General features: G+C 30.5%; 2 protein-coding genes across 3 annotated transcripts in view; both read left to right on the top strand.

The window, feature by feature from the left end:
- Positions 1-6335, top strand: part of LOC118057498 (serine/threonine-protein kinase ATM) — a 49679-nt gene extending 43344 nt beyond the window's left edge. For both annotated transcript variants that reach the window (XM_073404872.1, XM_035070093.2), the window contains exons 71-80: positions 971-1050; positions 1142-1220; positions 3011-3057; positions 3141-3240; positions 3560-3691; positions 3800-3934; positions 4019-4084; positions 4997-5140; positions 5764-5950; positions 6069-6335. In XM_073404872.1, the coding sequence (XP_073260973.1) occupies positions 971-1050; positions 1142-1220; positions 3011-3057; positions 3141-3240; positions 3560-3691; positions 3800-3934; positions 4019-4084; positions 4997-5140; positions 5764-5841 (861 nt within the window). In that variant the 3' untranslated portion in view covers positions 5842-5950; positions 6069-6335. The remainder of the gene's footprint in view (positions 1-970; positions 1051-1141; positions 1221-3010; positions 3058-3140; positions 3241-3559; positions 3692-3799; positions 3935-4018; positions 4085-4996; positions 5141-5763; positions 5951-6068) is intronic.
- A 6482-nt stretch (positions 6336-12817) lies between these two features.
- LOC118057553 (probable inactive poly [ADP-ribose] polymerase SRO5) lies at positions 12818-16204 on the top strand. The gene is made up of 5 exons (XM_035070161.2): positions 12818-14067; positions 14238-14479; positions 14587-14723; positions 14821-14916; positions 15649-16204. Exons 1-5 carry the CDS (start codon positions 13505-13507, stop codon positions 15760-15762), a joined length of 1152 nt encoding a protein of 383 aa, XP_034926052.1. The 5' UTR covers positions 12818-13504; the 3' UTR covers positions 15763-16204.
- The last annotated feature ends 5898 nt before the right edge of the window (positions 16205-22102 follow it).

Below are 22102 nucleotides of genomic sequence, written 5' to 3'. Positions count from 1 at the left end.
ATTAGGTTTTAGTTTCTTTTGTCTTGGATTGAGCTTCTCACACCATACTAATAATTATCTTTGACTAGTGACCCCTTAGTATGTATGTATCAACTGTTTAATGAGTTATGCTTCTTTTGCTGCAGTATCATGTGCACATTGTTTTTAAAATGATTTTATAATATGATTTATGCTTATTTTGCTGTACTATCCTATGTGTTCATTTTTTCTCAAATGATATTATATCATTATGCAAATGATGTTTCCACCACTTTGACTTTATGCTTTTTATTTGACTTATTTAACAGCTGAAGTGTTTGCTGGTACTGTTTGTATAATGAGAACTAATTTGCAGGTTATTATTCCAGACTTGACCTTGATCATTGTAATAGTTTTGCATACAAAAATGGCCTCATACTTGACTCTCCATCTTTACCTCTACTTGTATCAAGATAGGGTCTTCTTGTCCTGTCTATCAAGTTCCATTTCATAATATTAAATAGTTTGCTGTCAATGTGGATCATTACAGTTTACCTTTCTTAATGGATGGAATCAGGTCTTTTTGAGGGTGTCTTGGGAGTCTAATTTATTGGTTTTCGGATAGTGTTTAAACTGGCTGAGTCAATTGATGGTTTTGTTTCTCTAATTTAGTGCAAAGATTTTGTTGCTGTGGGTGTTGACATGTCAAATTACTCCTTAATCTGGAATTCAATTTTGTTTAAAGACTGTTCTTGTTGCCAACACATGCGTGTTCTTAGTGATGCCAGCAGTGAGTACATTTTTGAGTTTTGTGGGTCTACGATGTTGTAGTGACGTGTGTTTAGATGAATTAAGATCAGGTGGTTATTTTGGTGAGAATTTTACTAACCCAGAGAATGTCAACAATCTTTAATTACTCACCTCTAAGCATAGAACAAAAAAAAATTATGATTTCTATCCAAATTCAGTGTCAATGCTGATTGTAACAAGTACATTGCTATTGATGGGATAGGTTGTTCCTTTCACACCAAGTGCTGGTGTTCTTGAATGGGTTAATGGCACTTTTCCCCTTGGAGAATATCTCATAGGAAGGTTAGTTAAATCACAATGGTGCAAGGTTATAACAGGACAGCTGGTTTGGTAAAATGCTCGAATGATATCTTCTTCTCATCTTACTTTTCAGTGCGAGAAATGGTGGTGCCCATGGTCGCTATGGAGTGGGAGACTGGTCATTTCTCAAATGCCGAGATCACATGTCAAATGCAAGTACCGTTTCTATTTTGATTTCTAAGTAACTTTACTGTTGCCTATGTCTCTTTAATGTCTTTGAGTTTGAGGTATGTTATAAACATTATAGATATCATTTATTCAACTAATTCAAATTCTCAAAGGTGGCTATAGGATGTACTGGGTAATATAGGGATAAAGTGACAGCTATATATGGTCAATGTGCTCTCAAGTACAAGTTCACTGACTCATTACACCATTGCTGCATACTTTACTAATTTGTTTTTATTTCCATATTTGGAGTAATTTATATACTGTTTAGCAACATGGGAGGACTATTGAATTAAATAAAAAAGCCTAGGGGGAATTATTCCTGAAGTCATGGACAAATCCTTTGACATAGAGGTCCTTGGTCAAATAAGAAAGGATTTATGTTACTTGTTTGGGAGTGTACCAGCTCAGATGTTTGGTTAAATCTATCCTAAATTAGGCTGTCTAGTGTCTGCTCTTCTTAGCTTTAATGCTTGAGCAAGATTCCTGCTGTGTTAGTACAACTTGTCGGACTTGATCCCAACTTGTGGCTCGTGACTGCATTTTCACTAATTGAGAACCCTTATAGACTGGAAGATGCTTCTTTCTATATAATGGTTCAGAAGATCAGATTTAGTTTCTGTTTTGGAAATATGTTGCTGCTCTTTGAATTCCCAAAATCTTGATTTTGGGTGAAAATGTGGCTTGGTCGCTTGAAATGCTAGGTCTTGCTTCCTTTTGTTGGACTGGGTATATCTCTTCGGGATGCAATGTGCTATCAGATAAAACCTGTAGAAATTTCTATTAGAACTTAGAAGATGGGTTGATCCATCATTGCACAATTTTTTTTCCTGAAAAGCAAAGATTTTAAAATCAGTTGAACTGTATTATAATATTGGTTGTGTAATTAGTTCAGATTTTCTCTGGCATACCTTGAAAACCCACACTATTCTCCAAAACCAATCAGAATTTTTAGGGAAAGGAAAAGGCTGTGGTAAATTTCGCTTGTGGTAATGCTGAGCAAACACAAGATTTATAAATTCTAAACATGACACATCAAACTATTTTACTTTTTTATTTAAGTTTTCTGAAAAATTAGAAATGTTTATTTGATGTATTTGTTGAAAACAAAGACAGTTTTTTTCACCAAAAAAAAAAACATTAAAATTACAATTATTGTCTATAAAAAATCAAAACCACAATTTATAATAGTCATATTGATATTTTGTATTTTTTATAATCTAATTGTAGAATATTAATTTTATTTCATTTAAATTAAAAATTATTATGAAAAAGTTATATTGTTACCTGAAAAAATATATATATACTAGATTTATAGTAAAAATTAAATTTATGACACTAAATATACAAATATAAAAAAATAATTTTAATATTTTAATTTGCTAAAAAGATGCTTGTATATATAAAGAAAAAAATATGGGGAACTTCTAAAATGTGTTTTCATAACTCATTATAAATTTAAAAAACTGAAAAACTAGTTCTCCAATTTTTTTGGATGGAAAATATTGCATCTAACTTAATTTTTCTTTTTCTGCCTCCAGTTTTCTAGAAAATTGGAGCATTAATTTGTTTCTGAAGAACCTCCAATGTTTTTTTTTTCATGATTCCAAGCCACCAAGTATCTTTCAGTTTCTAATGTGAACTTCACAAAGCGTTTAGGGCTCTAATTTGAAATACAGGACCGAAAGTTACTTTATCATTCATTTATTTTTGCAAAGCATTCTTTTCCATCCACCTTTGAGAGATTTCGGAAGTCATTGTGACTATTTAACAGGAAAAGGACAAGTGCAAAGCATTCCGTGAAGTTTGTCAGAACTTCAGGTTTGTCCTTCTTGTCATAAAAGACACTCAATTACTAAAGATTGAAGCTCACATGATCAAAACCAGTTAGATACCTCATGCAGGCCTGTCATGCATCACTTTTTCTTGGAGAGGTTTTTGCAACCAGCTGACTGGTTTGAGAAGAGACTTGCATACACACGTAGTGTGGCTGCCAGTTCAATGGTCAGTATATTCTATTTTTTCTGTGACATAGATACAAGTTCTTATCTTCAATAAAGCATACTTCTTATTTGTGCAATTCAGCATGCATCTTCTTCTCCTAGACTCCTTTTCTACTTATTTTCAGTGGAATCACTTCAAATTCTATAACATGAAATATACCATGTGCCTGTTTCAAAGGGAAGAACAAATGAAATATTGATTTAATGCTTATTTCGTTAATTATTTTCAAGAATGGCCATGCTAGGTCTTTTCAGAGAGGTGACTTAAATGTCAAAGATATTTTTATTGCAATAGTTGCTAAATTTGATATGATTTTCAGGTGGGTTACATTGTTGGCCTAGGAGACAGACATTCCATGAATATCCTAATTGATCAAGCTACTGCAGAAGTTGTTCATATAGATCTTGGTGTTGCTTTTGAACAAGGCTTGATGCTGAAGACACCAGAGAGGGTTTGTTTGTTTCAATCCTGAGATTTTCTTCACTTTTCACCTTTAGTTGTTCATTAATTTCTCTTTAATACGGCCTTGTTTTGTTTGTCTTCTTGGATAAAATTTCAGGTTCCATTCAGACTGACAAGAGACATTGTTGATGGTATGGGTGTTACTGGAGTGGAAGGGGTTTTTAGAAGATGTTGCGAGGAGACTCTCTCTGTTATGCGAACAAATAAAGAAGCATTGCTGACCATTGTTGAAGTATGATTTCATTGACAAGTAACTTTCAGGATTGAAGTTTATTGTTTTATATCTACTTCATAATATTGTGGAAATTCCCTGCAGGTTTTTATCCATGACCCACTGTATAAATGGGCTCTATCCCCTCTCAAGGCTTTGCAGCGTCAAAAGGTATTTCTGAGTGTCAAATGCTTCTCCACCCATAACCATATACTGTTTGGACTCGTGAGAGGAAAATATGCACTATTGTTATTTGGGTAATTTAAAGATCTGGCCTTTACAGAAATCTTCCTTTGTTTTTTAACCCTTAACTATAGCTATACAGAAACCCTTGCAGATATTCAATATGTAGGAGGTTCCTGGAAAGATTCACAGTGCTTGCATATTTTGCCAAATCTCAAGGGTGGTCTTTGTTAGTGTTGTCACAGTTGTTTTTAGGTTAAAATGAAAAGAAGAGAAAGAAATGTTTTCATCAATGAGTTAACCTTATGATTTGTCAAATGAATTCAGCATACTTAGTTCAAGCACTACCTCTACAATATAAGCATATGATTTACACACCATCATAGTATGGAAGGCATATAGTTACTGCTTTGACCTGGTGAATAGACAACTGCTCTTTGACCTGGAAAATTCATTCGTCTTTTTGGCAATTGTTCCGTACATTATGATATGGTATGCTTGTGTCAATATATATTGCTAAGTTTTGACATTTGAACGTGTCTTTTAATATTCAGTGTTAGCTTCATATTAAGTCAATTCATTCATGTAGCTTCTGAGTCTTTCCTCGTTTGTTTCAAACTGGGCATAGTGAAAATGTATGTAGTGTCTCTATGCTGTCCATATTTGTGCTCATGTTTATCTATTTGTTATTTGTTTTCCCTGCTTTCCCTGCATAGTGAAAACACATGCAGTGTCTCCTTGGTGTCCATATTCGTGCTCATGTTTTTCTATTTGTTATTTGTTTTCCCTGCTTTCCCTGCATAGTGAAAACACATGCAGTGTCTCCTTGGTGTCCATGTTCTTGCACATGTTTATCTATTTATTATTTGTTTTCCCTGCTTTCCCTACTGTTATTGGTAGGAAACAGATGATGATTTAGAGACTAGCTTGGAAGACTCGCAAGATCAACACGAAGGTAACAAGGATGCTGCTCGTGCACTGATGCGTGTAAGGCAAAAACTTGATGGATATGAAGAAGGTGAATTAAGAAGTGTACATGGACAGGTAATCTTCCAGCATCAATAGTACTACCACTCGAATGTTCACATTCTTCGCATACAAAGAAATGCTAGGCATGAAGTTTCCTTTTTCCTTCTGAGGGATGAGTTTGGATATGGTATCTGGTATATTTCAAACAAAAATTGGCATTAGCAAACAAGTTATTTGGATCTGTGTGTGTGTTAACCATCTAATTCTTGTGTTGTGCCTTTTAATTAAGTGGTTGCTTTATAATCATGTTTTGTAGTGGCGATGGGATCAGGAATGACCTTGTGTTGTGATTTCATTTTTATTCATTGCTTTATAATCATAGTTATTTGCTGGGATTAGGAATCAGGTGATCTTCCAAAGCAGAAGTTTAATTGTGGATCTGATTCAAGGTTGGCAGATTATTATGCAATTGGAATGTCTGTTGGTTTCAGAAAGCAGAGTTTAGTGCAGCTAACAAATCGTATCTTGCTCCCATTTATTTTTGCTACTTAGGACATAAGCAGATCCTAGAAAGTTTTTTAGGTTTAAGTTTTAACCCGGACCATTGGAGCCCAATTTAACACTCATTTTCACTCTGTTTGTGCAGTATTGGTTTGTCTTCGTCTGTGATATAACCTTTTTCTTTTTCCCGTTAATAGGTTCAACAACTTATACAAGATGCTATTGATCCTGAGCGTTTATGTCAAATGTTCGCTGGATGGGGAGCTTGGATGTAAATATAAAATTAATCTCTGCAACTGCTACCAGTGAATACATTAGAGACCCCCACCTCGAAAGACCCTTCATTTTCCATGGAATTCAAAGTCGTCTTCTCATCCCCAACAGGTTATCTAATCATCCCTCTTTCTGTTCTGTCGATCAGATTGTGTTTTGCATTGGTTTTAGTGTTAAAGATTGTTTCTTTTCCAATGATCTGATCTGGGTTCTGTTGATGAAAAAATAGTTACCCATCGCTTTGGTTTAAGTGCATTGGCTCAATGAATGCGTATTGCAGATGCACATCTCTTTGGCTGGAGACAAGCACCAAGCGAAGTAAAGAGATAATTTGAATAACGAAAGATAATAATAAAATATTCATGACTATATTTTAGAGAGCATGAATGTAACAATATTTTTTAGTTAGCGAGTAAAAATAGAGTTATTTTAGCTAAAATGTAAAGATCATGGATATGGATATTTTTACATGTAATCATAGCTTTTGGAGTGCTCATCTCTAACATGTAGTTGTAGAACAATGGAGATGAAGATGGAAGATCTTACCCTCGCTCCAAAGTGTGTTGCAAGGGAGTCGTGCAATGCCAGCTAATATTATATAATGGTGGGTCTGCAACGCCGTGAGTTTGCCTAAAACTTAATTTTTTTAAGAAAAGTTATTTTTATATTTTTATATTTTTAAATCATTTTATATTAAAAATAAAAAAATATTAAGTGAATTTATTTAAAAAACAATACTTTAAAAAATAATTATTACAACAACTCTTATTAAATATTTATTCATGATAAAACATATTTTACTATTCAAGTGGGATTCATTCAAATTTTATTAAAAAAGAGTTATGCTGAGAGTGAATACTGTTTATTTTAAGTAAATAGTGAAGAGTGATTACTCTTCATGTTAATGTTTATGTTCAACCGGGTTTGGTTTAAAGTTAAATATATTAAATTAGGTTTTTTAATTTTAATTTTAATTTTAATTTTAATTTTTAATTGTGTTTTATTTGAAAAATTAAAAGTAGATCAATAAATGAGTTAGTATTTATAGAATTTGATTATAATTTTAATTTTGTTCTTGATGATTTTTTAGATGATATTGTTACGTGTTTAATATATAATAAAATTATAGATAGTTTAATGGAATAATAAAAAATATTTATTATAAGTATTATTTATTTCATAATATAATAATAGTAGTTAAATCTATAATATTTAAATTAAAAATATATATATATATATTAAATAATTATTTATAATTTTAATTTAAAAACATTTTTTTAAATATAAATGATTAAATTATTTTTTGTTTAATCTTATTTTAATTAAAAATATATATAAATATCAAATCAATTTCAATTAAAAATATTTTTTATAATATAATTTATTTTTTTTAACTACAGTAACAAAAGCTATAACAGTATTAAACATAAAATCATAACTTCTAAAATATCAAGTCATTTCACTTGTCTTTCATTTATCTTCTTGAGATAAATACTGCCTGTTATTTCTTACTGCCCTGGCAAAATACTGCCTGCCCATCTTACTGCCCTGGCAACGCAGCTCGTTTGTCAGAAACTTTAATTTTTTAAAAAGTTGTTTCTTTTTATTTTCTGTATTGTTTTAATATTAAAAATAAATGTTAAAAAATAAAAAATATTATATTAATATATTTTTAAATTTTAAAAAGCAAATGATATCAAAGTAATAAATACAAACCATCTAGATACGGAAATCATTGATCAAAATATCAAGTCATTTCATTTGTCTTTAATTTATCTTGTCTTCTTCAATATAATCCATCTCTATTGGCAAGGAAAAAGGATTAGTAGCTAAGAATAGAAATTAAATATCCGAAGGTCAGTACAACCGTTCGAGGACAAGGTTCACTAACTCAAGAACTTAAATTAACGCAGTTGACAATTCAATGCAAGATGGACCATACAAGTGAAGGTTGAGGTTGCCTGCCTTGGAGGCGAAGTCAGGCGGACAGACAATTGTTCTTTCAGTAACACGCATCTTTAATCTTTCCAAGGTATTATCTTCTTCTTCTTCAACTGTACATTATTAGGAACCACATTTTTTTTGTTCTTGGCCATTACCCTAATTGATATTGTCATATGTGCACTGGCTAAACAAATTGATGTTCGTCATTCTCATTCATTTGCAATACTAATTGGTTAGTAAAGACAAGACAAACACAACTCTATATATATATATATATATCCATTAAAAATAATAAAAATATCTTCAGCTAAAACTTCCATCTTATCAAGTTTTGAGAAAGCAAATGTTTGGAAAATAAAAAATGAGGCGACTGTTATAATGAGAACAAGGGAGCAGCAGGTGGTAAGCGAGTCAAGTCAACATGCACGCGACTTTATGGGTAAGGCAAGAGGGAGGACAAAGGACCATGAAAACAAGGGGCAGTGGTCTGAGATCTGATCACAAACACCTCCTCCGGGCAGCAAGAGGGGCAGGCAGTATTTTATGTATACGTTGGGAGCTAACAGGTTTCCTCACACACCATATCTGTCATTCCTGTTTTTACTCACAACGTCACGTCATGATTATTGTCCCTTGAAGCTTCTTTCCTCCCTCCAGACTTTTATGAGACTACTACACTTTCAACATTCAATTTGTCACCGTGACTTCTTTCCTCAATTTGAATGAAGCATTCATTTCTGAGGAAGAGTTTATTATGTTTTTTTTATTTTTTTTTCAGATTTCATCCCTAGTTTTTCTTATTCTTATAATCTTTAAGTTTCCAAAAACATTAATGGCTGATAATTTCATTTTTATTCATATTTTATTTTAAAATTCTTCAGCATTTTCAAAAAAGAAAAGGTATTTCTTTAGCATTTTCAAAAATTGTGAATTTATCAAATAATATTTTTTTTTATTTCCCAAGCACTTTCAAAAGGATTTTATCCCTAAAAAATCTTCAAGTTTTTACGTATCTTGAAATGGATTTTTAGTGGTCGAGTATTTTTCTAAAGCAAATATTTCTAAAAGTTTTTTTAAAAAAATTTACTTGAAAAGATTAATGTTTTTATTTTTGAAACTTGTCTAAAATGTTAAATGGAAGTCATCTCACAATGGGATGCAATTATGTCATTGAAGTGAGTTGAATTGCGTAAACAAAGGGCAGATTTTGACCAAATCCTTTTTATAAAGGATTGTTTTGACCGATCATTTTCGTAGAAGAGAGATATGCCTTTCTTTCCTTTTCTCCTTTTGATGTAAACACGTGAAGCGGTTTTGAGGGCTTTTTCAATTATCTTTCACTCTTAATTTCTTTTTTGTAAATCCTTCTTTTTGTTTTTTTCTTAGAAGTAAATGCCAAAAGCCGACTAAATACCCGTTTAGCTCCGTGGATGAGGTGGGTGGTTTTGACTTTTCAATCAAAAAATCAACCATTATTATTATTATTTAAAACAAAAGTTTTAAGATTCGTCTTGGTACCTTATGAGAAACTCTGATTGCAGCGTGCTATACGTTATTTTTTAAAATATATTAAAATAATATTAATTTTTATAATTTATTTTTGATATCAGCTAATTAATATCTAAAAATAAAATAAAATTTAAATTTAAATTTTGACAAAAAAGAGATTCAACTTCAAATCTAAAAAGGGGTGGTGTTGTGGTTGTTTTTTGCCGTGTAAAAGTTTTTGTTTGATATTGTAGTAATAATTAATTTTTAAAATGTTTTTTTGCATAAAAAAATATTGAAATAATAATAATTTTTTATTTTTTAAAAAATTATTATTTTACATTTTACATATTAAAAATATATATATAAAAAAATTAAACAAATTTTTTAAAAATTGTTCTTAAACAGCAAAAAACAAACTATTGCTAAAGCAACAACCACAATCATAGTTTAAGTGCTTCTAAAGTAACGGTTGGGAGTGAAGTTTCACTATATGTTAAAAAAAATATATATTTTTTAAGAAATTTAAATTAATATTTTTTAGTACTTTTTTATTATTTTAATATATTAATATAAAAATAATTATTATTTTGCTATATTTTTTAAAAAAATATCACTTAAAAAAAACACTGGACGTAACCCTGACACGATCAAAATCAAACGAAACTTAAAAGATAGAATCATCGATCCTAAGCCTACCCCATTTTGCAAATTCCCAAGGGTACTCAAAGGGATTGTTATAAATTATATTTATTAAATATAATTAAAAAAAACATGTTGGTGCGTGTTGTGCTCGCGCCATCGTATGGACAACCCTTGCGTCGTTTGGGCAGCAAGTGAAGAGCATCCAACAACTAAATGTTATCTTCTGGGACGGCATTTAAAAAGTCTCGACATCCCCAACCTGATGAGACATTGAGTGTTCCAAGATTTGTGATGGTTTAGTGTCAATGGCCAATTTTTTTCCTCTCTCCCCCCCCCTTTTCCGCCTAGATTTTCATGCTAGCCCTTTACACATTCAAGAGCAACCCTTTAATTTATTGATTCTCAGATTTGGTTCATTTTCTTTTTATTATGGTTATCTTATCTTGAATAATTTATAAAATTGGTATGCCTTTTTAATTTCATCCCTCTTAAATTTCTTTATCTTTTAAATTTGGTCGTTATTCTTTTAATTGTTATTTTTTTTGTTTGAAATCATTTTTTAAATTGATTTTTTTTAATTAAATTTAATTCATATTCTTTTGATTGTCAATTCTTTTGCTTTGACAAGTTTTAAAAATTGATATTTTTAAATAGATTCATAATAAAATTCTTGATTGGACCTGAATCTAGGGTTCCACGGGTTTATGAGTTTTTGAGATTTTACTAAGTTTAGGATATTTATCTAGGTTTGCTTGATTTTTTCTTTTTTTTATCTAAGATAATTTCTTTGCCCGTTTTATTCTTCAATGGTTATTCAATTGAAATGAAGATTTTTTTTTTTTTTTTAACTTGTTTTCTATGAATTTTTTTTATCTAGAAAATGATCAGGATATGTCAAGTTTTTTTTTTTTTTTAGCTTATCCTTCTTTGTTGAGTGTTTTGGCCAATTTTTAAAATTTGATTTCTTACAATTTGAGTGTTAAGATAACCATTGACACTCATATTAGTTTCGGCCTTTAATATTAAGTTTTTATACTCCAAATAAGCTCATGTTGATTTTTTTTTATTTATTTTTTGTTATTTTATTATTGTTAAATTTTTATATATATTATTTAAAATACCAATCAATCCGGTGATTTTAATCTCAAATGTTTTTCCTTTGTATTTTTTTTACATGGAAGAAAAGTTTAACTGGCCCACGACAAAACTCAGTACCCCAATATAGGTCATTGTTAGCTAACCAGCCAGGCTGTATATTCCTTCCTTGGCAACTAATGCTGAAGCTTTCATCGACAACTCACACTCCGACATTATACGACATCTCCTCAAACACATTACACCAAAGGTTTTAACAAATTACCTATGTCCGAATTAATTACTCTTTTGATTTTTCCAAATTGATTTAAATATTTTTATTTCAAGAAGGAATTAGAAAATTTTTATTAGAAACAATTTTAACTTGAATTAATTTTTTTTACAGTTTTGAATATAATTTTTAAATTTATATTAAAATCTCCTATTCCAAAATAATGATTGAATCAATTTTTTTACTAAACATATTTTTAATTTAATTTATTTTATTTTTTCAGAAATTATGTATAAGAAAACAATTTTTAAACTATAACTCAAAATAAGAAGTTAGTTTTTATAAATCACGTTAAGAAAATTCTTAATATTTGTTTAATTCATATTAGATTGGATTAAGATTACGGTCCAATTATAATTTTAAATTATATTTAGATATGAAAAAATGTGATAAAACATACGTCAGATCAATGTTTTTTTTATTATCTATTTTGAAATAAATTACAATTTTATTATTTATTTATTTATTTTATCGAATCAAAATGAGAGAACACAAAAAAAATCCACATGACATCATACAACTCAAATTAAAGATTATAAAATTGAAAATGGCTGCCTTCTACTTTACAATATTAAATGTTTATTATATAATACTGTTCGTTTTTGTGTTTTTAAAAAAAAATTAAATTTTTTTTTTTTTTATTTTATATAATATATTTTTTATTTTTTTAAATGATTTTGATATTCTGATTTTAAAAATAAAAAAATATATTATTTTAATATATTTTTAATTAAAAAACACTTTAAAAAATAACTTTAACCACACTTTAAAAAATATAACAATATAGAGGGTAAACATCTTATAATTAACAAGGAATATTGTTAATCACATTTTTGTGTTTAATTTATCTTAACTTATATTTTTTTTCTAAAAAAAAAAACGGAAGAAAACAGTGTTAAGCTCATCATTCCCTTTTGTTTTGCAAATCAGAGGAGAAATGCAAAATGAAATAGGGGTATTTTGGAGTTTAATAATAATTATTTTAAAAGTATTTTTTATTTGAAAATATATTAAAATGATATATTTTTAATATAAAAATATATATATATATATTTTTTTTTTTTAAATTACAAAACCATAACCCCAAACAACCTTTAAAACTGATATTTCTGCCACCTTTTGTCTAATCAACTCAATCTCATTAGGACTTTGTGAAATTAGGAATGCGTGGGCGGTGGACCTTCAAAATATATAATTTCGCTTTCATGATCCGTACCTCTACGTGGCGCCTTTGAATCCTGACACGTAACGCTATCTTATCTTTCCTTCAAAAAAAAAAAAAAAAACTTTGAATCCCAGTAGAAAATATCCCGAAGATAATAACATGTTGAATGACCTCAGCTTCTCCACATGGTTTCCAAAATCAAATAAAAATATAAAAAATATATATATATATATAAGAAGACCCTGTCTCGTAATCTGAAATGGTTTTTTTTATATATAAAAAAGGTAGGTACCGACCATCACCATCACGGCTTTAGTAATAATGAATAAATAAATAAAAATAAAAATAAAAACGGCAGGCAGGCAGGCTGGCTATTCCTTGTATGGGAAGGAGGAAAGGGTGAAACGAAAACAGTTTGCGCCGCCACTCACCGCCTAACGGAAACCAAAGTGAAAAGGCGGTTCCGTTGATATTTATAACTCCTTTTTAAATCTTCTCTCCCTCTCCTCCAAGCAACCACAAGTACACGAAGCAAAAACATCCTCTCACTCTTCCTCTCTTCGGTTTGCTATTTCACACACAGAAACCACACGCTTTATATAGCAACCTGCACTCCTTTATCTCTCTCTTTTAATTCCCTTGCTTCTCTATTTTCTTTTCAAATCACTTTCACAGCCCTCCCTTGAGCCTTTAATCCCTTCTTTTTCTTGCTTTGTTTCCCAACTTTATATGCTCTAATTTTGGATCACTTTCTTCCGGTGCAAGTTTGCTTACAAAATGCATTGTTAGTTTCTGATACAATTTCGGTGGCCTTTCTTACATCCTGGGGTATACTTGCAATTCATCCATCAAATCCCGCTTTTCAGTTCAATATTTGATCTATATTTTCTGTGTTTCATATGGAATTGAAGTTTGTCTTCCATAGGCGTAGGCAAGTTGCTTTTTAGTTTTAGCAATACTTTCAAGAAAAAAAAGAAACAAACTCTGTTTTTCTCTGGGATTTCTTAGGCTAGTTAAATTGTAAAATCTCTGGTTAAACCGAGTTCAGCAATTAAAAATGGAGCATTCACCGATTCAAGTCAGAAATACCAATGAAATCACACATGGGTTTAATGATTTTACTTCTCAAAACACGCCAGAACATTCTTTACATAATCCTTCAAATTACCAAAGCACTCGTAGCAGACACTCACGTGATCAGGAATCAGCTGTTTCCGATAGCGAAAGTTTTAGTTCGGGAGTCAGTTATAATCAATCCCCATCATTCAATGATGGGTTGATTCGACTTTTCGAAGGAGATAGAGTTCATGATCTCATTAAGCAAAGATTCGTTTCGGGTTTGGGTTTACTGGGCAAGAAAGCAACAGTTGTTGCCATTCATAGGAATACTTACTCTGGTGTTCTGGAGCAAGCTAGAATGCAATCCTTTCAGATTATTGCGAAAGCAATGGAGAAGAAGTGTGGTGGCGATGCGAATGTCAAGTTTGGTTGGTATGGTGGTACAAGAGATGAGATCTGTGAGATTATGAAGCATGGTTTCAGTGCCCGGATGATTGATAACAGCAATGGATTGTATGGTTCGGGCATTTATCTTTGTCCAGATGATTCTCCAGTTGAATGGTAAGCAAATGATTTATCTCTATTGAATATTTTACCTGTTTGTGCTGTTTTGTTCTGCTTTGATGTTAAATAATGTGAGCAATGATTCTTAAAGGATTTTACTAGCTATGGTGTAGTTTGTCAATCTTATGCTTCTTAATTATTATCCTTTTCACTTTTGTTTTTTACAGTGTGAAGAAATTGAATGTTGGTAAAGATGGTCTGCGGCATATGTTGCTTTGCCGTGTTATTCTGGGGAAGGCAGAGGTTGTTCATCCGGGTTCTGATCAGTATCATCCGAGTTCTGATGAGTTTGATTCAGGAATGGACAACTTGTCATCTCCTAAGAAGTATATTGTGTGGAGTGCCCATATGAACACTCATATTTTGCCAGAGTATGTGATAAGTTTCAGTGCTCCTTCTAGCTTGAAAGGTGGGTCATCCACAATATTAGTTTTTGATGATGTATTGAGTTTGGGAAGTTGTTTGTTGACAATTTTTGAATTGTAATCATATGGTTTTGGTTGTTTGATTGTGCAGGGTACTTTAGAATTCCTGAATCTTTGAGGAAGCCAACTTCTCCTTGGATGCCATTTCCTTCTCTTATTTCTGCTCTCTCAAAGTTCTTGCCTCCCACTGCTACCAAGTTGATTATCAAGTATTATAGAGCTCACAGAGTGAGTAATAGAATTAGATTTATTGCGGGAACTAGTATTTGAAAGTTGTCCGATTTGTAGTATCGTATGATCTGACATTGTTGAGCTTCTGCTCCAGGCAAAGAATATTTCTAGACAAGAACTGATACAGCAAGTGAGAAAGATTGTAGGGGACAAGCTACTGATTTCAGTCATCAAATCATTTAGAACCAAGGTATGGCACTTCCTCTGATTAAATAGTTGCCTTCATCATTCTTAGTAAGCTGAATTAAAAGTTGTGATCCATCCTGTGGAGTGTGAACCGGTATTAGAATAACAGAAACACGGTTTGATTCGGGGATTTGCTGCCTCGCCTGATGTATTATGATTGCCTATTTTGCATTTAGACGAATCTTCATAAACTTTTATTTGAACTGTTATGTCTAAGAAAAGAAGCAATTGTATACATCAATGAATTTGACTCCCAGTTTATTGCTAATTGCTGAGAGTAACAAGTTGGAAAATATTCTGTGCATCCTCGCTGGGAAAGGCGTGGAGGAACTTCCTTTTCTAGGAATCCCTTTGCTAGGTTTATATTATTTCCATGGAAAATATGCTTTAAAGGAAGTGGTGTTGCTTTCTTTGCCTATGCCCTACAATATGAAAAGACGCATTATTGGAATAAAATTACAAATATGATTGTGGAATATTTTGATGAGAAGCGAAGTGCTTTGGTTCAGTTGATGCTTTACTTTAATTCCTTTATTCCAGGACATGATTCTTAATAGCTTGCATTGGCAGCAGTCATTTGCTGCTACATGATTTTATCGATCAAAATTAATTTTGCTTCTGTTTTGTTAGTAAAGTATTGCTGAATACATACATAAAGGCCAACTTGATAACTTTGCTTGTGTTCGATAGAAATGCCTAATTGGTACCCCACAAATTCTCCATTTTTGTTCTGCAGATGCTTGTAACATCAAGCAATTTGGAGCAAACAATGGTTCCAAAAGGAGTCAATATTGGAATGAATCATGATCTGAGGAGGGACGGCATGGAAGAATTGATTATGCAGGTATGAAACCGAGTGCGGAGCAGCAATTTGCATTATGTGATGGACGGAAAAGACAGACGAAACTGACATAAACGAGTAGCTAATCCAAATTGAAATGTAGAAACCGAGTGTTTAGTTGCTGGTAGGTCTTCTTGTAGAGGCAGAGTAGTCAGTAGGCATTTTACATAATGGAAGTTACAGCTTGTGCAATCACACGACTGCTACGCAAGTGGAAATATTTGTCAGCAATATGTGAAAGGAAATGTAACTTTCGACTCTCACTAGAAAAATAAAAATGTTGTTACAGCTCAATGTGGGAACTGTTGCCTAACCACTACCCGGATTGCTTGCAGCATCTGCAACCTTTTGGCTTGTTTTTGTACGGTCGCAAGATTCATTGGCCCTGTAAAAAGGATGCAAGACTTGATGTTCATATCAATAGAGCATGAGGCCAAAGAAATTTGTCTTTGCATTGAGCCTGCAACTGCAAGGGACCGAGTTAATTCTACCATCCATTCACTTTGGACGTTTCTGCATAAATGGAATCTACATTCAATTGTTAAGAGTGCTAATATACATGGATCGGTTCACCATATAAACCAGGATGGATAAAATGAAAACGATCATTATCTGCTATGCATGGGTACTTTGCGGGTGCTTCATATGTGGGCAGCTTCAAGGTTGTGGTTTTACCCTAAACCTTAGCGACTGAAGCCCAATACCTTACGGACATGCCTCAACTGTGCTCACTTAGGCCAGGCCCAGAAGGCCAGCCTCTGCTTAACTGGATTTGTCTTTGTCCAGTTTCTAAACTTTTAGGGAAACACCATATGTTAGATTTGGAGGGTGATAGAGAGACTTCTGGGTTGCTTTTAAAAGTGTTGTATATTTAAAAATATATTAAAATAATATAGATAACATAAAAAAGAAGAAAGCCTTGTAGAATGTTACCATGGGAGGGAAAGATTAACCCTCGTGGGTGATTGGCAAAAAAAATTAATGCCTTTTAAAAAGACAAGTTGGCGGGAAATAACCATTAACGAGAAAGTAGTTACCTTCTAAATTAGAAGACAAGTTAGAGGATATTTTTATTGGTGAGAAAGTTAGTTGTCAAACTAATAATTTGTGTGTAAGCATATAAAAGTGCAACAATGTACTGATTTTCTTGAAGGTAGTAACTCTATATCATGGTGTGTGATATTCACTAGACTTCTTGAAAATTTACATGAGATTGTATTTAATCCTAGGGTGGCTAGGAAAAGACCTTGTTTGTTAAGGCCTAAAAAACATGGGTGGACATGTTGAACTAACAACCACCTTTATGTTTAGTCTATTCTAAACAGTAAGGAAGTCTTGTCGTTTAGGTTATCCCAAATGGTAAGGCTTTCATTCTTTTTATTTTTATATTATTGTTTTCCCTTCCAATTCGTTCAAATATTTATGTTTGGAACATTCAACAGAATAAATAAGGAAAAGAAAAAACACTTATTATCTTATATATGTTATATAGCAATGAAGGAAAAATACAATTAAATGGGGGATTTTTGATCATGATTAATGTTTACAAAAATCATTATACAAACACATGGAGATTTTGTTTGAAGATATTAAGATTTTATTAGAGATGAGATTTCATTAGAGATATAGAAACAAGAAATGCCAAAAAGAAAAATTCATGGAGACTTCTTGGAGAAACAATTTTGATTTATTCTTTGAAAAGTCTAAAAGATTCTCAAAAATAAGTAGAGATATAATCCTTAAAACATATATGATCTCAGGCAACACACATCCCATTATAAGTTGAACTCTTTTTTTTTTTTTTTTTTTTCTATTCAGGTTGCATTTCATTCTTTACATATTGTTAAAGTAACCCTTCGCTATAAATCTTTCTATCTCCTTCTACAGGGCATGATAATTCTTAATATTATATTCATTGTCATTGTGAAAAAAATATATATTAGGGTTCCTTATATTTACGCTAGTTTTCATATTGATGGGTGTTGTAAGAATTATTTTTTCTAGATAGCAGTCAATACCTCAGTACACATCATGTTAAAAAGTGTTCTCATGAGCTCAACGAATACCATTTGATCACAAATGAATCTCTTAAGTGTTTTTTACCCGATGTGATAGCACTTTTAGGAGAAACTATTTGAACGAGAAGTTTTACCTTACCAACAGATTGGGTAGGTAGCATCTCTGAAAAAATTAATTTTCATTTTACGATAATTGGGCTTAATTATGACGTGAGCAGAATTCGATTCCAATCACACATGGTGTTAGCTAGGGCGGACTTGAATTCTTTCATATTTTGCTAAGGAATATGATTGTTATATTTATAAAATCTACATATTTAAATTTAATTTGAATAAACATGATTTATTATATAATAAAACATTAATAATTTAATTTATTATTCTATTTATTTCACCCAATTCGAGTCAGGTTTAATAAGCACCACTGATTATATTTTAAATAGACATAAAAAATTAAAATTCAGCTATAATTTTTGTAAGAGTTAATATAAAAAAATAGCATTACGACTATTTATATTTTAGACACATTATATATTTTAGTAAGACATAAATAATTAATTAATATTGCACTCGAGATGACTTGCACTCAAAGTCTAATTACGTGTGAAAAAAGATTGGTTATGAAACACAAGTTAGACCCTTTTTTCTTGACAACAAGTTGTGTGGACTTCTTAAACATGCCTTTTGCATGATAGCAACTTACTCCTCAATTAATCATTGCAGTCAATACCATATGTACCACAAGATGAAAAACTCACGAAGATTATACAATAATCATTTCAGCGTGAAAATATTCTTAATTAAAGCACTTTTTATTTGTGAAAACAATATTTTATTTGAAAATTAATTTATATACAAAGTGAATTCCTGAAAAATAAATTATTTTTTAATATTTACTAGTGTTATAAAAAATAAATTTTTCTAGAAAAAAAAATATACAATAAATTTTTTGATATTTTTAAAAAATATTTTCCATCCAAAATAAAAAGAAAACATTTTTCTAGAAATCAAGTTAGATTTTTTTTTAAATGAACAATATTTTCCATTAATTAACTTTTTTAATAGTAAATAAGCACAAAAAGATTTAGAAAATGAAACAAGACCTAAATTAATGACAATAAAATTTCTTTTCTCAACCTCTGATTGGATTCGAATATATTACATCATATATTAATAACGTAAGTAGGGAGTAAACGTTTTCACTTGTATAAGCAAGCATCTCAAAAATAATTTGTTTACTATATATTAATTGTGGGTCTGTTCGAAATAAAAGATGGCAATATTTTCAAAGACATGAGTACTAGATTCTCTACTCCTACCAAAACTTTATGGAAAAAAAAAAGAAGAGGTTTAATTTCAAATCGAGCTAGAGAAAATAAAATTCTCAAGAATTTTCTAGTCTTGATGTGTATAAGCCTACCTTTGACTACATTGAAGATGCCTCATTTAGACCATCATTTCTAGTATTGCGTTCAAGCGTTGTTGAAATTGCCAAAACTCAAAAGCATCTAATGGAGTGCATTGCTTTTTATTTATCTAAACGCTTACTTCAAAGACCTCTAAATAACTTTAAAATGAAAAAAAATTAAGATAATAATGGGAGAAAACTTCTTAAACATAAAAAAATATTACATAAATCCAATTGATTTTTATGTATTGGTAGCAAAATTGTGATAGAGAGAGAACATGGTATATACTAGGTTTTATGCTCGTGGGTATAAGTTCGCGGTGTAAGATAGACTCGTAAGATTTTTTTTATAAACAAATAATGTAACTCATAATATATAAGGTTGATCATATCAAAACCATGTATGTTGATGATCATTAAACTTCTATTTATTATATAAAAAGAAACCTATAGAAAAATGGATAGGTTACGAAGAATTTATTAAGAATGTTAGAAAACATGTGTCAACATAACTACTATCAATATAATCATTATTACAACAACCATTATCTCTACCACATATATTATTATTACCATAATATCACTAAAAATATTATCATCATAACTATTACCATTATCATCATATCTCCATCATAAATTTTCATATTATATTATATTATTATTAATAAATTATAACATCAAATAATAGTCTAGTTTTTCTGCTACCATCATCATCAATGTTTCTATCAGAAAAATGGTTTGTGTTGGTGCTAGTTGTAGGGTTGTTGGATTTTAGAGGGAGGCTGTCTGAAACTTAAATAAATTGGGTTAGGGTTTGAATTGAAATCAAAGAAGGAAAAGAGATTGGGGAGAAAAAAGGATTGTTAGGTTTTAAAAATCATTTTAAAATTACTGAAGAAATTATTATCAATAATTTGACATGTCAACAATGTTGATGATTTTTTTTTTTTTTATCTTTGTTTTCATTGAAAATTACTGACAATAATTTTCCATCATAATTTGCATCAGTTAACAATGACAAAATATTTTCCATCAGTTTTTCTGTTATTTTTTCTCAATTTTCTAATAGTAAAATTTATTTGAAAACGAAAAATCCAACTAATTTCTCATACAATTGATACAAAACCAATTCTAGGATGATTTTTTTTACTGCACGAGAAGTCTATAAAGAGAGAAACAAAAACAAAATACCAAGTCTAATTGAGAAATATATCAACATATAAGAACTGAATTGAAAAAAAAAAAAAAAGCTCACATGAAAGAAAAAACCAATTTCACTACGTGAATTCATGGTGCCATTGAGAGGAAGACTCCGAGAGATGATGCCACATGAAATTGCCTATCTCCTTCATTAATATATATATATATATATATATATATATATATATATATATATATATATATATATATATATATATATATTCTCCTAATCAGCCAGGATGTAATAGATTTCGTAATAAGATGAAATATCGTTGTAGGGGTAATCATAACCTCACCAAATACGTGATGTACTTACTACCTATAATTTATTTATTTATCGTCAAACAACGAGTTCTTTTACCAAATAGAGTAGTGTTGACTATCTTAATACACACGCGCACACAGAGAATTAGATCTCTAATAAGAGTTCGTGCTCTCTTTAGGGTTGAATGGCCTTATTATTTTAACAAGAACACCTCTCCGTATAATTCCCACAAGCTTATTATCTTTATAAAACAATCCTTTTCTATCAAAATCACCACTTGCAATTCCCGACATGTCATCCTCTTCTAGAATATGAACACCAATTAACTTGCAGATCAAGCTTTCTGTTTTTTATTTTAATCTTTTCTGCTTCCCTAAGCATACATGTATCGTCGTTGTTGAGAGTAAATGCATCTGATTTTTTATTTTTTTATATAATTTTAAAAAACTTGAAACAAATGGAGGTTGTTTAATGGTAGCGTGCTTGTCATTAATTTCATCATGAAGCTGCGAAGCAAATACAGGTGGGATTTTAGCAGAGAAACGTGTGAGGCCTGTAAGCTATACAGGTGTTCAGCATCATCACTTGGCTGAGGGCGATGGATATCCTCCAAAGCAGTGGCGGTCACCGCCCTCTTTAGATATAGGTTGTAGGATCACCATAGAAAAAAAGAAAAAGAAAACTCACCAATAATAATCTCCGTAGGAAAACAACTAAACTGACAACACTTCCTATCGTACGATGTCATATCCCGTCTGGTTGTCCATCCTGTGTTTAGGTGTTTGGGAGCACGAGATAGTTAATTTTTAAAGGGGTTTTTTTTTTTTTAATATATATATAAATATATTAAAATAATATTTTTTTTTTATTTTTTAAAAAATTATTTTTAATATCAAATAATAAAACTATCTAAAAATATATAAAAAATTAAATTTAAATAAAAATTAAAAATAATAATTTTTTTATAAAATGTGGTGCCCAAATGGTTTCTCACAGCACAATTAAGATCTCATCTTATGCCAATCGAATTTATAGTAAAAATATTGCCAACCTTATAAAATTACAATATTAATGTCTCTAAGTAATAATTAAGCTCTTGTTATAAAATAGTTTGTAAATTAAAAGAGAAATAAAAATATTTTTATATTGTCTTAAAAAGACGAGACTTTATAATATAAAGGATATTAAATCAATAAGATTAGAAGGAAACCAATATATATATATATATATATATATATAGATACTTGGGCACTTAATTACTTGGCTTTTGATATCATATAAAATAAATAATTTTATTTTTATGTTTATTAATTATGCATTACAGTTAACACCTCTTGTGAAGTTACTTAATTAATTTATTTGAAAAGTTACCTTTTAAATTCTATAATCATGGGTATGCTTTTAAATTTTACTACCACATTAGTTTGAAAAAAATATATTTTTTTTATAGATATCAGT

Source organism: Populus alba, chromosome 15 (genome assembly GCF_005239225.2).
Source record: "Populus alba chromosome 15, ASM523922v2, whole genome shotgun sequence".
In the NCBI taxonomy this organism is placed as follows: domain Eukaryota; kingdom Viridiplantae; phylum Streptophyta; class Magnoliopsida; order Malpighiales; family Salicaceae; genus Populus; species Populus alba.
The sequence above is the reverse complement of the archived record's forward strand: the minus strand, read 5'-3'. Positions and strand labels throughout refer to the sequence as shown.